This window comes from Megalops cyprinoides, chromosome 25, assembly GCF_013368585.1.
Source record: "Megalops cyprinoides isolate fMegCyp1 chromosome 25, fMegCyp1.pri, whole genome shotgun sequence".
Taxonomy (NCBI): Eukaryota; Metazoa; Chordata; class Actinopteri; order Elopiformes; family Megalopidae; genus Megalops; species Megalops cyprinoides.
In genome coordinates, this window is record NC_050607.1 from 9,089,550 (window position 1) to 9,109,579 (window position 20,030).

Genomic DNA, 20,030 nt, shown 5'->3' on the forward strand with positions numbered 1-20,030 from the left:
CTACAGATCAATAGACTACATATGCAACTTTTTTACAACCTTAATAGGAAGTCGATTCAAGAACAAAACAGACAGACAATATGATATTCAAGTATAACATATGTGTGCTGGGCTGAAACTCATTAAACAAAAAAGGAGCCACAATTTCTAGCTTACAGTGTAAAAATCTTGTTTGACATCATGGTCACACTTCATTTTACATAACTTAATGTCATACGCCTTTCTGAGCACAGCATTGCCACTTTATGAAGCAGTCATAAACAGCTGCACTGCTTTATGACACCATGTTTGTCCATTCATTCAGTTTTAGTGAGGAATAATATTCACTTGCTCTGCTTTATAAAGAGGTAACACCATACTCATGAAGTGATATTCATACTTCATAAAGGTCTTATGAAATTCACCCAACTAAAAGTGTGACCAAAGCTGCCATTAACCAATGGTATTCAGGTGGTTGATGGATGCCAACTAGCCAATCAAACCTTATGAAATGTGAACATCTGCCATTATTTTAGACACACATTTGAACCAACTTATATTGTAACATGTTTGCCTTAGGTTATAAGCAGTCAGCCATGTACCACTTCCCTTTTGCAAGAATATATTGTCTTCACAAAATTAGCCTGAAGCTAACAAGCTATCATGGCAGATTTGTCACAACCATAATCCCTCCAATTACAAGTCAATAGAAAATGCTCTGTTTCCCTAGGTGCAAGTCTGACGTGTATGAATTTCCCATAGATCTTGCACGTATTATGCCCTCAGTAATATTGTTTATTCTTCGGTTTCTGTGAGAAGATCAGACGTGTGGCACACAGCTGGACCGTCTGCGTATCCCTGTGCTGTGTACACAAAATCAGAGAATCAGTTACGTATGAACGCTCTTTGTTTAACATAGACTGTTGCCACCAATGCTTCTAAAAAGAGGGAAAAGTTCACATGATCTGAAGAGAGCTGATTTACTGCTGCACTGGCGTATGGACTGTCACTGCCATTATATAATGTGTGTGCATTTAAGTGTCAACAATAAATTCAATAACTTTGGGGTAATTTGTGATCAAAAAAAGCAGTGATATTATGTCTTTAAAGTAACTTGTTTATATTTACATAAATTAACACTCTTTCTTGCTTCATAAAAAACACTCAGGTTTTGGCCCCAAAGAGCCCTCTTTAAAGCAATTCCTTAGGAAATTTGGACGTGTACCCACAACTTTTATCTAAAATGCCTAAATCGCAATGGTTTTATATGGCGCTCCACAATTCTGAATCGGAGTAGGGGAAAAGAAGAGGTGAGGAGACGCTGGGCTGGTGGAGGAGGTGTAGAGAGGCTGGGCTGGTGGAGGAGGTGTAGAGAGGCTGGGCTGGTGGAGGAGGTGTAGAGAGGCTGGGCTGGTGGAGGAGGTGTAGAGAGGCTGGGCTGGTAGAGGAGGTGTGGAGATGCTGGGCTGGTAGAGGAGGTGGAGCGCCTCCCTGTACCCCCTCAGACTCCTCCCCCCCAGTCTTATCGCCGGCGTTCCTCACGCGTCCTCGTCCTCCACGTCGGCGTTGCTCCCGAACAGCGCCACCAGCTGCTGCTCGTAGTCAGCGATGTTCCTCTTCATGATGTCCATGCAGGGGCCCAGGAGCCTCTCGAAGGCCTTAATGTCCATGACTGCCAAACACACAGGACAGGAAACACAGGGCAAAACTGGCAGAGGTCATTCCCAGGTCAGAAAGAGGACAGTTTGAAATGCGATTTTACCAACGGCAGACAGTCAGAGGAAGGTCTGTCTGATAAAAGACAGAAGCAGTGTGAAAGAAGCAGTGTGTGAGAACTGTCTTTCTCCCACGGCCCTGAAGGATTTTTTTTCAGCTGATCAAATGACATTTGTAAAACAGCTACAACAGTTTTCCCCAAATACTTAAGTCATTTTTGATATTTTTACTCTTAAAAGAGCATGCTGGCCTGTTCTATGAAAAAAAAACTGATCAGTAGTTTAAATAGGGCCATTATTATTTTTTGTGTGTGTCAATTCTAATTGGAGTTCAGAGTGTTTTACTGAGAAAAGTGAGTCGGTATTTAAAATGAGTGTAGGAAAGTGCTTAGCTGGAGGTATGAAGCACACTCCAAAACAAAGCTGATTTATATGTATTCCAGCACGTAATTCACACTATGACGGCTGTGATTAAAGCCAGGCAGACATTGTCTCCGTGCTGTTGCACAGTGCTGCCAGGACAGGAAGCAGCAGGGGAAAGAGGGGCGGTACCTAAACATTTGACGTCTCCCACAGCGAACGCTGAAGCAGCCCTTGGCTTGTTGGTGACCAGAGCCAGCTCCCCGAAATACTGCCCCCTGGTGCACAGAGCGATCTCCACCCCGCCGTTCTCCTGGTCCTTCTGCAGCAGGCGGGAGGGGACACAGGGGCGTCAGGCGGCACCCGTACTTACACACCACTGTCTCCGAAACCATAAACATGTACATACTATATCTACCAGCTACACGTACGTCAAAACAGTATCTATACACGATAACCAAAGGGTAGCAGTGCAGCATAGTGGTAAGGAGCAGAGCTTGTAACCAAAAGGTTGTTGGTTCAATTCCCCGCTGGACCACTGCTGCTGTACACTTGGGCAAAGTACCTAAACCAGAATCACCTCAGTAAATATCCAGCTGTATAAATGGATAACATGTAAAAACTGTAACCTATGAAAGATGAGAGTATCCGCTAAAATGACAATAATGTAATGTAATGACTGTTTAGCTGAACATAGCTGTTGTCTGCTCTACTGACATACCTCTAAACTTAAGGCCTTAAGCTGGTATTTCTGACAGCTGTTTGCTTTACCTTGCTCCTTTTCATCGTGATTCTCACTTGTCCAGACTCCACGATGTAGAAACAGTCGGCCAAATCTCCCTGCAAGACCGTACAGGGACCACACAGACACATCACATTCAGAAACTGTTTTGAGTGACAGCTCCATAGGAGAAGTGGGAAGATGCTCAGAGAGACCTGCTGTGCTCTTAGTATAGAGACATGGTGCATTTCGGGACTACAGAGAGTACTGCTCAGAGACAGGTCAATCAGGCCTGTAGCATCAGCTGATGCAGGAACAAACTAACTATACATTTAATGACGGCAGATTGAATAATGAAACATTTACTAATTAAACGGTAATGGTTTGAAGGTAATGGGGTCACCTGAGCAATGATCTGCTCGCCGTCGCGGTAAGCTTTGGAGGATAGGACGTCCACCACCTTCATTCTCTCTGAGGGCTGCGGAAAACACAGGCAACAGGGTTTGGTCAGTATGTGTGTTCTTTCTGAAAGGCACGCGGGGCTGTTTCACAGAGTGACTGAGGAGACAAGCCTAACCTCGAGCGACGTGAGCAGGGGGAGAGTCTCGATGAAAGCCTCGTACAGCTTCCTCTTCTTGGCGTTGTTCTTCACGATTAACCGCCTGAACGTGAGCCGGTCCTACAACGATAAAGAGATCAGTTCGAAACTGATAATAATGAACACTGCCAAAAGCATACCCTTTTATCCTTTTAGCACAGCAGCTGTGATTCCCCTATAGACCCTATTCGGTTTGACAGCGCGTTTTCATGAATCTCCAGCAGAGGGCACTCTAACATAAAAGTTGGACGCTGAAAGAGGGCAGCACATATTTGATAGTGCACTCATCCCTGGCTGCTCAGTTGTGGTCCTGAACAGCTCGAGTGTGCCCGGCCTTCATTACAGCAGGCACTCAGGCGTCTGACTCAGCTCAGAGTGAATCTCTGAATGGTTTAAAGAGACAGAGAAGCTGCAGATGGTGCTCCTCTCAGCAGACTGGGGCTGAGTGGCTCTAGATTACTCTTAAATCGGCGCCCTTTCACCATGTTAAGCCGCCAGTAAAGCCTCTGCTCAGAGCGCCTGTCCCCCCTCCCCGTGACATGGCGCGTGTCACCAGGGCATTCGGGGTGACGGCGAGCGCTCACCAGGCACCAGAGCGCCCCCGGCGACGACGCCACGATGGTGGCCGCTCTCGGGGTGTTGTACATCAGCGCCAGCTCCCCGAAACTCCCCCGGTTGTCATAGCAGCCCACGGAGCGCTCTGCGCCGTCCACCTTCAGGAGGATGTCAAACGTCCCTCTGCGGTTGGACAGGGATTGGAGGGAGAATGCTTAAAAATTACGCCTGCAGCAAGAGCTATGAAACAACTGTGAATGTAAGCTATGTGAAGTAACTAGCTAATTTGCTAAATGTATTGTGCATTGTAATATCTAATGCTCTGTGAACATGCCTGGATGAGGAGGGTTTGCCGACACATGAATAATTAAAGCTATTACTCTGAATCCTTAGGTATCGGTATCGGAACAGGACACACTCATGAGGCCCGACCTTTCGATGACGTAAAAGTTGTCGCCGTCGTCGTCCTGGTCGATGATGTGCTCGCCGGGCTCCACCAGCTTCTCAAACATGGCGTCCAGCACCTGGGACATCTGCTCCTGTACGGGTGAGAACACAACAAGGCACCGACATCCACAGGGTTGTAGGCTTGCACCCCAAGCAGGGCACTGCTTTTGCACCCCCGATGCGGAAACATCTCCCATAACTGCTTCAGTACATCAGCCACGGGCCACACACGCTGGCCCGCTGAAGCTCCTACAGACGTCACGCCTGTCTGGAAATGATACATCCTTTGCTGAAGACATCAGCCAGCTGTTCCCGTCTTAGACACGGCCATCCCTCCAGCCTGTTTGCAGGTCCTGTCGTATGCATGTACCCCCCTTCTGAATATTCTGAGGTCACCGTAGTTCACCATCATCCATTCATTACTAATGGCTGATGTATGGCAGTGTGTGTACTTATATTCTAGGCTGTCTGGTCAGGTTGCACAAATTAACTTGCTTGAACAGTGTTATGCTTGCACTCACTGGTCTGGGAGCGTTGTTATCCTGGTCTGACACTGTTGCTCATTCAACCTGAACAGCTGAAACACTTCTGTTCTCTTGTGCTGGAAGTTGCTCTGAATCAGAGTGTGCTAAACGAATGTAATTTAATGTAATGTAATGTAATTGCAAATGTACTACAGGGGGAAAAAAACTAATTCTGGTAGATGCCAATCTTCTGGCCGCACACTTTACTACAGTGAGGATGCTGACCTTTTAAAGTAAACCAGTCATTTGTTTAGGAATGGTTTTAACCACAATGCCTTGAAAATACTGCAGGGAACCATTTATTAGGCTGTAAAAGTTGCTGGAAGAGTAGTCTTTCCATCATGGTGGGATGGACAGTGTGAAGGCAGAACTCAGAGAGCAGGGAACCCTGAGAAAAATGTAAATGAATACTTGTCCTCTTACCGGGTCCAGGTTCTTGAACAGAAGAATATCCCTGCAGGCCTCCTGCAGCCTGCGTCTCTGCTGGTCCGATTTCGGGTGAGTTATCTGAAAAAAAAAAAAACAAACACAGCATTTGCTACAGACATGTGACCAAGCTTTCTTGCAATCTTTGCAGTTCATATGAGGTCTAACAAGGGTTGAAAACCTCATATGAACTTCATATCAAGGTCCGAATGGCTGCTGGAGTCTGCCTCCTCTATCACTGAATCAAGGCCATATTCAGCTGCACGTACACCGAGGATGGGGAATTTGTGTCAAAGCCGTGTCACATCAAGGCCACTCGAGGCTGGTATGAAAGGGCCGTGAGGAAGAGCTTTCTACAGCTGTCTGTGAGCTACCAGAGCTCTGAAAACTGAGTGGGAACATCATTGGTTTCGGCACAACAGTGAATAAATGACATGGAATGAAAGTCTGCAGACACTGCAGCCCTCCAGGACCAGGGTAGAGTAGCCCTGCAGGCAATGTGGCCCCCCAGGACCAGGGTAGAGTAGCCCTGCAGGCAATGTGGCTCCCCAGGACCAGGGTAGAGTAGCCCTGCAGACACTGCAGCCCTCCAGGACCAGGGTAGAGTAGCCCTGCAGGCAATGTGGCCCCCCAGGACCAGGGTAGAGTAGCCCTGCAGGCAATGCGGCCCCCCAGGACCAGGGTAGAGTAGCCCTGCAGGCAATGCGGCCCTCCAGGACCAGGGTAGAGTAGCCCTGCAGGCAATGTGGCCCCCCAGGACCAGGGTAGAGTAGCCCTGCAGACACTGCAGCCCTCCAGGACCAGGGTAGAGTAGCCCTGCAGGCAATGTGGCCCCCCAGGACCAGGGTAGAGTAGCCCTGCAGGCAATGTGGCCCCCCAGGACCAGGGTAGAGTAGCCCTGCAGGCAATGTGGCCCCCCAGGACCAGGGTAGAGAAGCCCAGTAGACATTGCGGCCCTCCAGGGCCAGGCCAAAGTAGCCCTGTGGGCAATGTGGCCCCCCAGGACCAGGGTAGAGTAGCCCTGCAGGCAATGCGGCCCCCCAGGACCAGGGTAGAGTAGCCCTGCAGGCAATGCGGCCCTCCAGGACCAGGGTAGAGTAGCCCTGCAGGCAATGTGGCCCCCCAGGACCAGGGTAGAGTAGCCCTGCAGACACTGCAGCCCTCCAGGACCAGGGTAGAGTAGCCCTGCAGGAAATGTGGCCCCCCAGGACCAGGGTAGAGTAGCCCTGCAGGCAATGTGGCCCCCCAGGACCAGGGTAGAGAAGCCCAGTAGACATTGCGGCCCTCCAGGGCCAGGCCAAAGTAGCCCTGTGGGCAATGTGGCCCTCCAGGACCAGGGTAGAGTAAACCATGATACTGGTCACAGTTTCAGTAACCAGTACATCTTCTGTCACATCACAGACATGAGCACTTTGAGATGGGAGTGCTGTGTGTTAGTGCAGAACAATGTGTGAGATCTCACCCTAGGCTCCTTATCTTCCTCCTCATCATCCGGGTTAAAGGCTTCAGCACACACTGCAGAAACACACAGAGAGAACATCACTTCCACCGCCGAGTGTGAATACACACACACACACACACAAACACAAACACACACACACACACACACAGCAGAAACACACAGAACTTCACTTCCACAGCTGGGTGTATAAACACACTAACTCATGCACACACATACACACACTACAGAAACACAGAGCTAGAACTTCACTTCCCTAGACAGAAGTATACACACACATACACCCACACACATGCATACAGGAACAAATTCATACACATAGAGGTGAAGACACATAAACATATTCCATAATTCTCTGACCTGCTGGCTACATACCTAATAAAGGCCTGAGTTTTTGACAGATGACACACCAAGCCCTTTAAATCACACAAACACATCTTCACTTCCAGAGAAATACTGCCCACTTAGTACATCTGGATTTCCAAGCAACCCTAACTCTTCAGCTCTGTGACATTTCAATGTTCTCAGTGCCCAGTATTAAACATCTGTAAGAACATTTTCATTTCCTGTGGATTTAACTTGTATTTTGGGGGGGGGGGGGGGCTGGGAACATTTCTATCGAACAGAACACAACTTCTGGTTATGCTTTTAGAAGCAGATTCTCTGTGCAGATTTCAAAATTAAATTTAGGAATGGAAGGGGTAAGAATGTGTGAGTCTCCCTCCTCACACCGAGAAACAGACATTCTCATGCTGTTGTTTCATTTTTGCATGCAAGGATTCAGTTAAAGGCAAACCCACAGGAATGTAACTCTTTTCCAAAAAGATGGTGGGCATTGCATGTAGATAAATACCCCATGACCCATCAGATAGGGCATCAAGGTGACATCTACGGGGGGTTGAGGGGCTTGGCTCCCTCTCCTTCCTGTAAAAGTCACGGAGCTCAGCGATGCATGACATCACTGTGGCCTTGTGTAAATGATGAATCCCTTAATGTTTAAACGAGGCCTCGGGGTGTTTACGGCTGAAGGCTGATTCTGCCGTCCCGTTTGCGGGCGTGGTCTTGGGGGGCCGCTTCAGTGAACGGCACGCAAGCGCAGCCAAACCCTTACTGCAGCATAATCGGCGAGGAGGAGAGGGTGCAATCTTTTATCTTTATGTGCACATTCTTACCTATTTATCTGGCTTATATTTTTCCCTCTAATCCCTTCGAAAGATGGCAGACACACACCTCAGTAATAATTTTAATAGTCTTTGTGACTTGTAATGTAATACATTGCCCTGAATAACTAAGTAAATAAAAAATGAACAAAATAATTAACAAAAATAACTTAATCAGTATCTTGTGCAGTACTTTTCCATATCACAGTCGCACTGGTTAAGCATGAAGTGCAAACAATATGAAAACGTATATCAAAAAAACGTCATCTCCTGAAAGCAGGATGAGGGAGTGTTTTTGAGAGTGAAATGTGAGCGCGCTTTGACGAAACGCAGACAGGAAATGAGACGCGGGGTTTCATCCGGAACGCGTCACTGTGATTAATTGCGGTGGGAGGATGTGAGGAGTCTGCTGTCGGTGCAGAAACCCACTCTCACACTACGGCAGCGTGTCAGATACGCTGGGAGTGAAAGCCTGGTTTAGCCTTGATCCAGGACTAACGCTATTCCAGAGAATAAAACCCAGGGAAAGCATTTGGTTGGACGTGAAAAGCACTTATAAATCTGCCTTTGTCTCGTTTACGCGGTGCCGCTTTCTTATGGCCAACTAGTCACGTTTCCTGGGGTTGTTTTTGAACATCACTTTAAAAAAAGTAATAAATAAATAGCCCCTCTTGGAGCACAGAATGTCTAAAACAGTTTGAGGCTTGCTGGAAAGTTCCACTCAGGGTCACTGCGGTCCATATCCACCTTAGTGATGACAGCAGCAGAAATGCCTGAGTCTGGATCGATACTCTTTCCCAGAAGAGATTATGATTCCCACGTCAACCTTATCCACTCCATCCTTTATTGGGCACTTCGTCTGATATCATTTCAGGTCATGTGGGTTTTAAATTGACTTCCTGGGCTTTTGCGAAACTAAGTCGTTTTTCAGAATACGGAGGCAGATCAAGCCTGAGGGCTGTTAACTATGAAAAAAGGGACAACCGAACGACCTGAAAGAGACATATGGAGGAGTACACAATGAATAATGGAGGATTCAGGTTGACAGCAGTGCCCTACAACGCATTCAAACACATAACCCTTTGGTCGCAAGTCAAATTAGTGCTAGAGGTACCACTACACTACATTATACTGCGCTACACCACACTACATACTATACTCCACTGCCCCACACTTTCCCACATGTTACACTATACTAGAGAGCTGCTGTTCAGTAATTCACATAATAGTTCACATGCGCTCACACACACCCACCCACACACACAAGCATGAACATACATACATACATGAATACAGACACAAGTACATGCAAACACATGTCTAGCAAAATATAGGTGTGTAGTTTCTCTGTTTGAACACCATGCATGTACGCTTGTATATACCTGAGGCACATGTGTTACCTAAGGAACTTCAGACCAATAGAAGCAGAGAACACTGTGTGAAGAGAAGAGCTTCATGCTACTCCCATGCACTCCCCTCCTATCCCCACCTTTGCCGTTCACCATACCTTTCACTAAGATTTCCTGTCATTTCCTTTAGATGCCTACATTCCCCATCATGCTCTACACCATTATTTCCCAACATCCCCTTTGCATGCCTACATTCCCCATCATGCTCTACTCTGCCTGCTGCATATCTCCAGCACCCTCTGCATATGTACCATGATACCATTATCTCCCCACAGTGTTCCACACTGAAAAAGAGTTCTTGTACCATTTTCTAAAATCAAGTAAAAGCTAATGATATTAGAGTCCCATCTGTATTGTAGGTGCATTACATTACATTACATCATTTAGCAGAAGCTCTTACTCAGAGCGACTTCCAAATAAGTGGGAGCAACTTCTAAATATCTTGTATGTTAACTATTGTTTAGCCAGTAGATTTGGAGTAAATTTAGGTTGCAAAAATATACTTTGAGTTGTTATTAATTTTTCTTGTTTTTCCCTGAGAGAAAGTGAAATGGGAAAGTACCGAGTGTGTGTTGCAGAAACCTCATTTAATAGAAAGAATTTTTCCCAAATTTTCCCCAGTGGACAACTGGGCCGGGAGAGCATACGATTTCTGTGGAATTTAAGTCCCTTCACTTTCCCGCAAGCTATTTTTACCAGACAAACCCTCAGACTGAGCGTTTCAGTCTACGCAGAGTGAGAACTGAACTGAATCATGGGAAAAGAACGCAGCAAAGGAAGCACACGGGCAAGAGTCAAACATCCACCCTGCCGTTTAAAATGGAGGAATACAAAACTGAAACGAAACCCCAAAAACAATCAGACTTACCTGAAGGCCTTCGTATAAACCTGTTAATCACTGGAGCTGCAAGACAGAAAAATGGTGGTTTCCATTACAACCAAATACCACTTAATCCACGGACAAAATTATTATAAATATTAACCGATGTCGCAATCCTGCACTCATCATTCAAAAGTCTCACAGAAAGATTTAGAGTGATAAAATGCACCTGGTTTGGATTTCTGAACACATGATACCTGGGACACAGTGTTTGGCTGGACACACTGTCCAGGCACTTTAAATCAACCTCACAGAGTCCAACAGCCTTCTGTTTGATATGACCAAATAAACACTCCCGCTTGTGTTTATTTTCAAACACAAAGCACCCTCTTCCAGAAAACTAACAATCAATTTCAAAATCCAAAAAATAGTGGTTTCTATTGTAGTACATGTTAGGTGATAATTCGAAGTCAAACAACTAGACATTCCAAAGTGCCCTTCATACAGGGTTTAAACCCAACTGACTGAAGTCCCAGTTTGAGCGTGACTTGGTGGGAGTGTTGTCAGACTTGGGAAGTCTGCTTCCTCTCTGGGTATCCGTCTCTGTCTCTCAGACTCACCTCGGGCATCATACTCTAACACAGCCAAACATGACCACCTCCCGACCAATCAAAACCACCACACAGCCAAACCTGACCACCACCCCACAAATCACAACCACCACACAGCCAAACATGACCATTGCTCCACCAATCACAACCACCACACCGCCAAACATGACCATTGCCCCACCAATCACAACCACCACACAGCCAAACATGACCACCGGCCCACCAATCACAACCACCACACAGCCAAACATGACCACCACCCCACCAATCACAACCACCGCACAGCCAAACATGACCATTGCCCCACCAATCACAACCACCAGACCTCCAAACATGACCACTGCCCCACCAATCACGACCACCACATAGCCAAACACAACCACTGCATAGTCACATACGGCTGCCATCAAACATGGGGACCAAACAGCCAAACTTGACAACCACACAGCTAATCACATTCGCATATCTCACACTTTTGGGCTTTAGAAAACCCAGATAATGCAAGCACTACTTCTTAAAGCTGGGTTGCACTGGGGCTCTGGGATCACTTTATAATAAGGTCCCACTAATTAACCATTAAGAAATACATTAATTAACATTAACATTAATTCTTGTTATTTCCATTCATAAATAGTTCTCCATTCCCTATCCCTGTAGTATGCACAACTAAAAGACTCATGGAATGCTCATAATACATGAACATCTCAAACAGAGGGTGACTTGTTTCGTAGTACCGGTCCTATAGACTTTTCCGAGGAGTGAATGACATCTACTTTAGACACTGCAACAAATGTCAATAAAGTTACAACACGATATTAATTACTGCTTTATTACTGGGTCTGCAAAGTGAGGTGACGCCGATGTTCTGTCTTGAATTTTACTACAGGCTCTGCAGTAATCAGTCACTGTGGAGCTCTCCTGTGGTGCTCTCCTCCCCCACAGAGCGGAGTAAACACTAAGCTCTTTACTGCACACAGGAACTTTTGCTTTGTGTCGAGTGACATTTTTATGAGTTCTTTTCTTTCTGAGACAATGGAGGGAAAAATATCACATTTTACTAAACTACGAGTGATTTACCTTGATTATGACAGGCCCATATTTCCATGCATTTTAAAACATTTCGCAAAGCATGTTATGAGATATACGTTTTAAAATACAGTAGATATACTCATAAACAAAGTATGTCCTGTCCCACATCATTGAATTTGGCATCACTGTCAGGGACAGTAATGCAACACTATAGTAAATCAACAAAAAACAGCAAATGGAGTCTTAAAACTGGGCCTTGCAGGAAAGTGATTGATCCTGTAGACTATTGATCCAGCATGGGTGGAACTGTGCTACCAGGACTAAAGGATAACTTGGAGAAACAGCTCAACCATACTAGCTTGTTATGAATCTCAATATGAAGTAAAACACTAAACCTCTCTTGCCTGAGCATTTGTGCATCTGACATTCACTACTGGTGACATTAATGTACCTCGGTCTCATCTGTTACTGATAAACTCAGGTTTTAAACAATAGGAGCTTCTAAAAAACACCCCCACTTATGTAAATGCTACCATAAATAAATGTTACACAGCAAAAAAGCATGCCTAAGTTAAGCCTGTAGTTTATCACAAAATACTGTAGGCCGCGAGATTTATTATCATTTATGCTCCAGATATTTGCCTGCTTGGCCAAACTGCGTTTGAATAGATTTGAATTCACGTCAAAAGCTTCCCCAGGCCTTTGAAGCCCGCCTCACCCTCTGAATGAAATCTAAATAAAGGGGGAAAAAAACAAAAGCGTCACATAAGGCAATGAAAGCACTTAGCCCGGGAACGAAAGCACACTCATGAAAAATACATGAGGTCCAGTACCTTATCTGAACATCATGCTGGCCAGCTAACCAGAGCTGCTAAGGGCTTCCTTACTATCCTTCTGAATACACTAAAACCAGTTAGGTTTTCAATATTTTAAACCGAGAACTACAACGTGTCTTTACGTAGATTGCATTATGAGCTTACGCACTGTGAAATTTCCAGTAGCTATCACTAAGGAATGCTGCTGACAGTACTGACTTCGTATTAAACCAACAAGCAGGTGTTTAAGTCCTTACACCGCAGCTGTGGTGTGGGGCAGCTCTTGCAAATGAATGCAGATGTAATTATTACCCCTGGGTAGAGCCAAAACACACTGGTAGAAGGTTTAGCCCTCTGTTTCTGCGCTCTGTGGATGGAAAACAACCATATCCCACCCCAGTGTGTTTTAGTCCCACAGGCCTGCTTCCATGTACGGAACAAGCCACTGGCACAGGGGCTGCCTGGCTGTAGTGGCAGACTGTTTCCTTTCGGGAGTGACTGGGATATGGCACAGAACCAGAAGCTCTTTCTCTGACCACATTTCCCTATCTCTCCTCTCCTCTCGCTCTCTCTGCCTGTAAGCCCTCCACCATGTAGCTTGCCAAATAGAGCCTCAGTTTTATGAGTTTACTCTACCCTGTTTTGACTGTATTATGAAAGGGAGTGCTTTTCTCATTTTCTTTTCTTTTTTAATTTAATCATTTTAATGGGCTGGGAGGGGCTATTATGCTGTTTTGGTATGTCTCTAACTTAAAAAAAAAAAACACAATTTAAGTGTTTGTGAATTTTGTTAATTAAACATTTTTTTTTCCTAACCCTGACAACCACCAAACTTAATGCAGCCGCAGTGCAGTAGGGTCGAATCCAAATGACTTTTTTTGCTGAACTCAGGGATAGATTACACTCAGCACAACGTCAGTGCGATACAAGAAGCACGACTGCCCAAAACAAAACCCTATGAGAATAACTGACTACAGTTTCAACAAACACAAAAAAAATCCCACGCCAATGATTTCCAGCTTCTGTACTCAGAAACAGATACTAGGGGGCGTAGAGTTTTTGTCAAGAGTGAGTATCTGCGAGTATTCTGTCACAGAGTGGGTGTAAATGCTCAGCATAGGAGGCCAGCAGGCCATAAACAGAGCAAGCCTTCATTAGGGTCCCTGAAATGGCAGGGACAGTCTTCTGTTCTTCCTGCCCCCCCCCCCCCCCCCCCCCCATGCTCACTAGAGTAAACACTATCCCATGTAAAAGGCAGAACTCCTGGCTTTGTATGCACTTCTAAGTGAATACCACTGGGCAAGTTCAAAACTATGGCTGTTCTAGTGGGGCTGCACATCTGCACTGTGACTATGGGAGAGAAACATGCCTTTCTGCAAGTTTCACAATAATTATCCCAATGAAGTCCTTCATTATATTCATCCAGATTTCGTCACATTCCCTGCCTGTGTGTCCATATGCATTGCAATGAGGTACATGTGTGATGGAGTGGACAGATTAGGCATGTAACCAGTAGGGTGCACGTTCAGATTCCGTTGGGGCTGTATGGTTCAGCGAGGTGCATTCCCTCACTAGCCCCAGTGAAACAGCCTATAGGAAAATGCATGTATAAAATCTTTGCTTTGCCCTTAAGGTAAAGATGTCTCAGCAATTATAAATGATGTATTTGCAATAAAAGTGCAGCGGCGTATTTAAATGTAGGCTACCTTGCAACGCGAGTTTGTCGCATAGGTCACGGTGTCGCATTGATCACAAAGGTTCCTTACCAGCGACACTTTGCCTACGATTTAATTTGTTTTAAGTGCAGCGTTGGGTACGCCTTGACAGACACTAGCTAGGAATCTGGCCAGCTACCTTCGCAAACATGCAGTAGTAACGATGCGCGCAATTATAGATTAACATGTAAGGAATTTATACAAACACAGGCATTCGCTAATGGTGTTTTTGTTGCCTTTTTTGCAGTGCCTTGCGGTGCAGGGCATTGTGTCAGATGACGACTAGCTCTGGGTATATGTTGTGTTCATTTGAATAAACAAGAAAACAAATAAGACAGCTACTACTGTGACCTTTATTCTTCACGCTGCACAGAATACAAATTGCGGAATCACTGTAGCTAGCCACCTAAGCAATTTATTATCATTTCGACGCACGTTCATACTGCACGCTCTCGAACCCTTCGCCACTGCGCATCACTGGGCCCAGAGGATCGTCCTGTGACAGCAGCTAGTTAAGCTAGTGACTTGATATAATCGCCAAATTAGCGCGCAGAGAAGTAAAATAATAAGAAAAATAATAGAAGACCTACAGAGCTAATCACTTACCTACGAATTCCTCGTCGTCATCCTCGTCATCCTCCCCATTTTCCGAGTCGATCTGCATGGCTTCCTCGGCAAAGTTAACTGCCTTGCCGGGTCTATTGGCCGAATTTTGGTCATTGCCCAAAGCGGCCTCTTTGCTCTCTTGTTCCCTCAGCTGGGTGAAGTAGTGCAGGGCAAACTCCAGCAGATCGCGGGGCTGATTCCTCAACACTTCCACGGTAAAGCTCTGCAATAGCTCCGTCAGTCCTTCTGGGATTTCTATACTCATTCCTATGACAGTCTCTGGAGGAATCAGGACAAAACAGCAGAGCCAAGGTACAGTTGTATAACAACTTAAGCTGACAGTGCGTTAAGAGCTCCGAGTCCGGGCGGAAATGCGGTCGTGATAGATAATAAATCCGAATAAAATGTACTGTTACAGATGCACCCCCATTCCCCGTGCTGTCGCCCGCGGTCCTCTGCGCGAAAATGGCAGGGAAACCGTAGCTAGTCAGTAAGCATCTTTCGCTGGTGGCTACAGGAAGCCCACGCATGTGACCCGGGAAACCATGGCAACCGGGGATTGCGTATTTGAAGCGCTGCGAAACTGCAGTGGTAAAACGTAGCTATGTACCGAACAATGTACTAGGGCTGAGGTCTTGTTCGGGAAAACGAATATGAAAGAGGAATTACAGGAAGAGAGACACAGGCCTTTCTAAATATATATCAGATTTCATAAGTCGATTGCTTATTTGAACGACTCATATTTTTGTCATGTAGTTAAATGATTTACTGTACCAGTTAATATTGTTCCGCTGCATGACACAAAGTTAGAACAGGAAGAGGTTTCTTCATTTGACTATGGTACATAGTGATCATGTTTGTTTAACGTAGTATTTTTAGATAAGAAAAGGCCACTTTCATACGTACAAGAGTTAAATTAAAAGTGAATGAACAATGTCAGTCCTGGTTTGTTTCCCAGAGCGATCAGTACTAATGGATATCTAAATACAGTCATTGACCCTCATAGAACTAAATTAAGACTAAAACTAGGTTGAAGCAGGATCTTTGAGAGAGAGGCAAAAAAACTGAACAGAAGGTAGTGATGTGTGAACAGGCTACAGGCATAACATTTCAATCATTGGCAACATGATGTAAATAATTAGACACAGAGACACACAGACATACGTGCACGCTCATACACACACTCACTGACGGATTGGAGGATGTGCAGACGAATAGCTCTGTCATCTTCTCCCCGTCAGCACAATCCTGTTCCTGCCTACTTCAACAAATTGGAAAAACATGGCTGTTTTCAGGAAGAAATGCTTAAACAATGTTTTTTTTTCCCATGCCCTTATTATTTTTTGGAACTTATGGAAAATATGCTTGTGGTTATCTTTCACCATTTATAATGTGGCCTGAAAGCTGTGTGTGGCTTAAACCAGGATAACTGCCAGTATCAGGGTGCAGTGGCTTGAACTTTTCAGCGTATTGAGCCTCACTTGACTGTAAAACACGTGTCTGGTTCGTGGGAGACAGTCATACATACAATGCCATGTCATGCCTGTTTCTAGTGTGGGGAAAATGATAGCTACTATCTGTATGGTGGGGCACAGAAACACAAGGAATGATAATGTGTTGAACTAACACAATTACTATCTATTGAAAACATATTTTTCCAAAAAAAAAAAAAGGAGTCTAAATTTAGGGGAGCAAAAAAAAAAAAGACGTTTATTTATCTATTTCGTCTGACCCTGGGAACCAGATGTTGCTGTTTTGCCAGTGTTTCAGCGGGCATGTTAAAAAAAAAAGAAAAAGAAAAAAAAGTTAACATTAGCGGACGGTCCCACGAGAGCGGTGAACAAGAGTGAGAAAGGGAGCGGGGCAGAGCAGTGTGAGAGAGCGAGGGGGCTGCGCTTCCTGCTGAATCGTGAAACGTGCCGGGAGACAAAGGCATTGTGCCTCCACAAATACAGGAAACCTGCCCTGAATCTGAGAACCTCTCACAGACCAGAGAGGCTGCCGTTCTTCCCGGGAGACAGGAGGGGGTGTACGGCTTTACCAGCAACAGTGTGCTGCCGCTTGCAACAGGGGGACAGTGAATGGTAATGAAGATGACAGCGAAGACCTGTTTCATTTGCGGTTCACTGATGTTTAATCTCGGTGTCTTTGGCTTTAGGTGTCCCATTTTCTATTTATCTGAGCTTATGCTTTGGTAATGTAGGTGTTATTTGTCATGCCATAATGTCAGATAAAGCCAATCTGATTGAAAAATTAAACTCAGAGGACTAATCACTCAATTAAGCTGGAGGGAACATTTCCAAGGTTGACAGAGAGATGGAAAGAGGAGTAATTGTACAGGTTACAGAAAGAGGAATAATGGCACAGCTAACAGAGAGAGCAGACTGGTCTCTCGTTTGACTAATCGCATCTGTTCTGGTGATGACAACCTAACATCCCTTTCAAAGGATCACAGAATCGCACTGGCTCAGAGGTGCAAGAATGTTAATTCGGGTTTTATCAGCGTTAATACTGTGTGTGTGTGTGCTTGTGTGTTTACTCACTGTGCGTTGGTGAAGGCCTTAAGCATACCTGTCTATTTACAGGAATGGCTCACCTGCCTGTGAGCGCCCCTCTCCGCTGCTTTGAGAGGACGTTGCACATCCAAATCCGCCCCCTTTACTGCAGGTGAGTGTGAAGCTGTATGTGCAGGTACATGCGAGGTCCCAGGTGCCCCCGATCCCAGGCCTGCACCGTCACTGCACCATGCATGTGCTGTGTGTGCCTGTATGAGCAGGGCTCACCCGCTCACCTGAGCCAGCTGCCAGGCCCCTGCCCACACGCAAACAGCACTCCACAGAAACAAGGGCCGGGGGGGTGTGGCTGAGTGATGGGGGCGGAGTCCAGCTGCAGTGAGTGACAGACAGGGGCACCACCTGTGCAGACAGAGAGAACGGGATGGAGGTGGGGTTTACAGCTGACCACACCTGCCACTGCAGCAGTGCTGTTTCTCCCTGTAGTCGCTGACATGGTCACGTCCCTCCGTGTGTAACAGCATAGGCTGAGACCCCCCCGCTTGTCCTATATCTGTCATTGTTAATCATGAGTGCAAGCAGGGAGTATGGGGGCGTGTCTAATGCAGCAGCCCGTATTCCAGCGTGTTCCCTCACAGTGAGTGTCATGCACAGTACTGCATAACCACTCCCCTACCGACAGGCATGATTCAGACTCCACTGTCGCTGTGCCCTGAGGAATGCCTCTGTGCACCCAGGGCAATCGCAACAAGCAGCAGATCAAAAACTAGTGTGTGTCTTTGTGTGCGTCTTTGTGTGCTCATGTGCATGCGCATGTTTGGGAGTGTGCACGCGTGTGTATGAGTGTGTGTGTGAGTGAGTGAGTAAGCCACGCAATGCAAGCTTCAGCTAGCACCCCGCCCTCTTATGGATGTCCCAGAGCTTTACGGTTCCTGTCGTCTGTCTGTGACGTAGTGGTTAGAGAACTGGACCATTCAGCCAAGCACAATTACCCGTCCAGTTGGTAACTTGACAACAAAGAATTGAAAAAGGGCATTCAAATGTACTCTAGATCAGTCACTTTATTATGTTTTTAAGATTTATTGTAAGTATAATGTGATTAAAAATTGCTCAGATCTCCCATAACACGGACAATGAGCAAGCTAAAGCCGATCTTATAGGTCGAGTAATGACAAAGGCGGGAGCAGTTCTGCCAAGCGCTGCTGTGCTCATCTCATCCAGCAGAGGGCGCAAAGAGCTTAACGTCCCCAAAAAAACCTGCTTTTAGGCGTCTCTTAAAAAATGTTTCCCACTTCAGTGCATAAAATTGACTTAGCTCTTTGTATAAAAAAGAAGAGGGAAATATATGGTTTATTATTACATTTTCTAAATGTAGGAGTTATATCAAATACTCCCTGCTTTTTGACACCACAGTGATTGGGTGACTGACAGATAGACATGATCACAGACAGAGAAAAAAAAAGCAGTCAGAGATCAGATTCAACTGCAATTGATCCTCTGCTACCCAGCACCAGCTGTAGGTCCCATCTTCCTGTGTAATTCAACGTGATCCATTTTGGGCCAGCAGGTGGCATTGTACATCCACTTAGGAACAACCCAGGGGTACTACCTTCGGGATAAAGTCCACTGTCTCCGTGCTGGTGATCAGCTTCAAAACACAAGGTGACCATCAGGCTAGTGTACTGACTCAGGATCAGTTTGCGTACTTTCTATGACGTCAAGAAACACAAACACACGCACACACCTTAGTGGAGAGAGACGGAGAGATTCCTGCATAGACAACCTGAGTGATTGCTCCTCGTTACACTACGAGTTATCAGGTATTGACAGCTCTGAAATCAGACCTCCCACATCCAAATAGATGCCATACGAATAACGTGTACATCCGTGTATGAGCTCAGTGCAAAGGCTGTACTCTGAATATACATTGTATATACTGTATATTGTATTCAGTGCACACAAATGATGTAGACAACACAGCCCCCAATGTAGAGGATGGGAGAGATGCACACACACACACACGTCACAGCAGGCATTCTCATTCAAATCCTGCAGCCTTTAGTGGTACTGCTCTCTGTCCTTCACGCTGTGTAATGTAATGTCACGTGACCCTATGGAGGGTTCTCTGTCCATGGCTTCAGCATGATCCAAACTTCCTCTGTTGCTCGCTCGCTCCTTGTGCTTATGCACAATACGCATAATCAAAAACGTTGAAATGCTTGGTAGACGTGAATGAATTTTGTGATTCAGAACAAGGCATAGGAAGTTCGGTTAAATTATCCCCCTACTGTATTTTGAGTCAATAATCTTCTACTTATTTGCTATGACACCTACAGTGGCATCCCGATGTTTTTTTTTTTTTCTCGTGGAAAAAAAAGACAGTTGCGCTGAGATTTTAATGCGTTGGACAATTCAGGATACTGGGGCACCACGGCGTGGCTCGCCAGCAACGTGGTGAAGCCGTTCTTTTCCCGATGGTCTAAAGTGACTACTGCGTACTCTGTCTTCGTATGTAGGATGAAGTGAGGTGAATGGTGGTGGCAGATTATCTGGACTCTCCGAGTCTGC

General features: G+C 45.7%; 1 protein-coding gene across 1 annotated transcript; it reads right to left on the reverse strand.

Moving 5' to 3' along the window:
* Window positions 1–1,353: 1,353 nt before the first annotated feature.
* LOC118772018 (cAMP-dependent protein kinase type II-beta regulatory subunit-like) lies at window positions 1,354–15,465 on the reverse strand. The gene is made up of 11 exons (XM_036520252.1): window positions 14,950–15,465; window positions 10,222–10,257; window positions 6,788–6,840; window positions 5,323–5,406; window positions 4,361–4,467; window positions 3,958–4,111; window positions 3,353–3,454; window positions 3,179–3,253; window positions 2,826–2,894; window positions 2,247–2,376; window positions 1,354–1,651 (listed from the first exon to the last, which is right to left on the reverse strand). Exons 1-11 carry the CDS (start codon window positions 15,212–15,214, stop codon window positions 1,518–1,520), a joined length of 1,209 nt encoding a protein of 402 aa, XP_036376145.1. The 5' UTR covers window positions 15,215–15,465; the 3' UTR covers window positions 1,354–1,517.
* Between the last annotated feature and the right edge of the window lie 4,565 nt (window positions 15,466–20,030).

Bases quoted from the DNA above. Each gene is read 5' to 3' on its own strand.
- LOC118772018 (XM_036520252.1), bottom strand. From the start codon at position 15,214: ATGAGTATAGAAATCCCAGAAGGACTGACGGAGCTATTGCAGAGCTTT. The intron at 6,841-10,221 runs GTAAGTCTGATT...GTGTTTCTGCAG, and splicing joins GTTTATACGAAGGCCTTCAG to TGTGTGCTGAAGCCTTTAAC. The intron at 5,407-6,787 runs GTGAGATCTCAC...TTTTTTTTTCAG, and splicing joins AGGAAGATAAGGAGCCTAGG to ATAACTCACCCGAAATCGGA.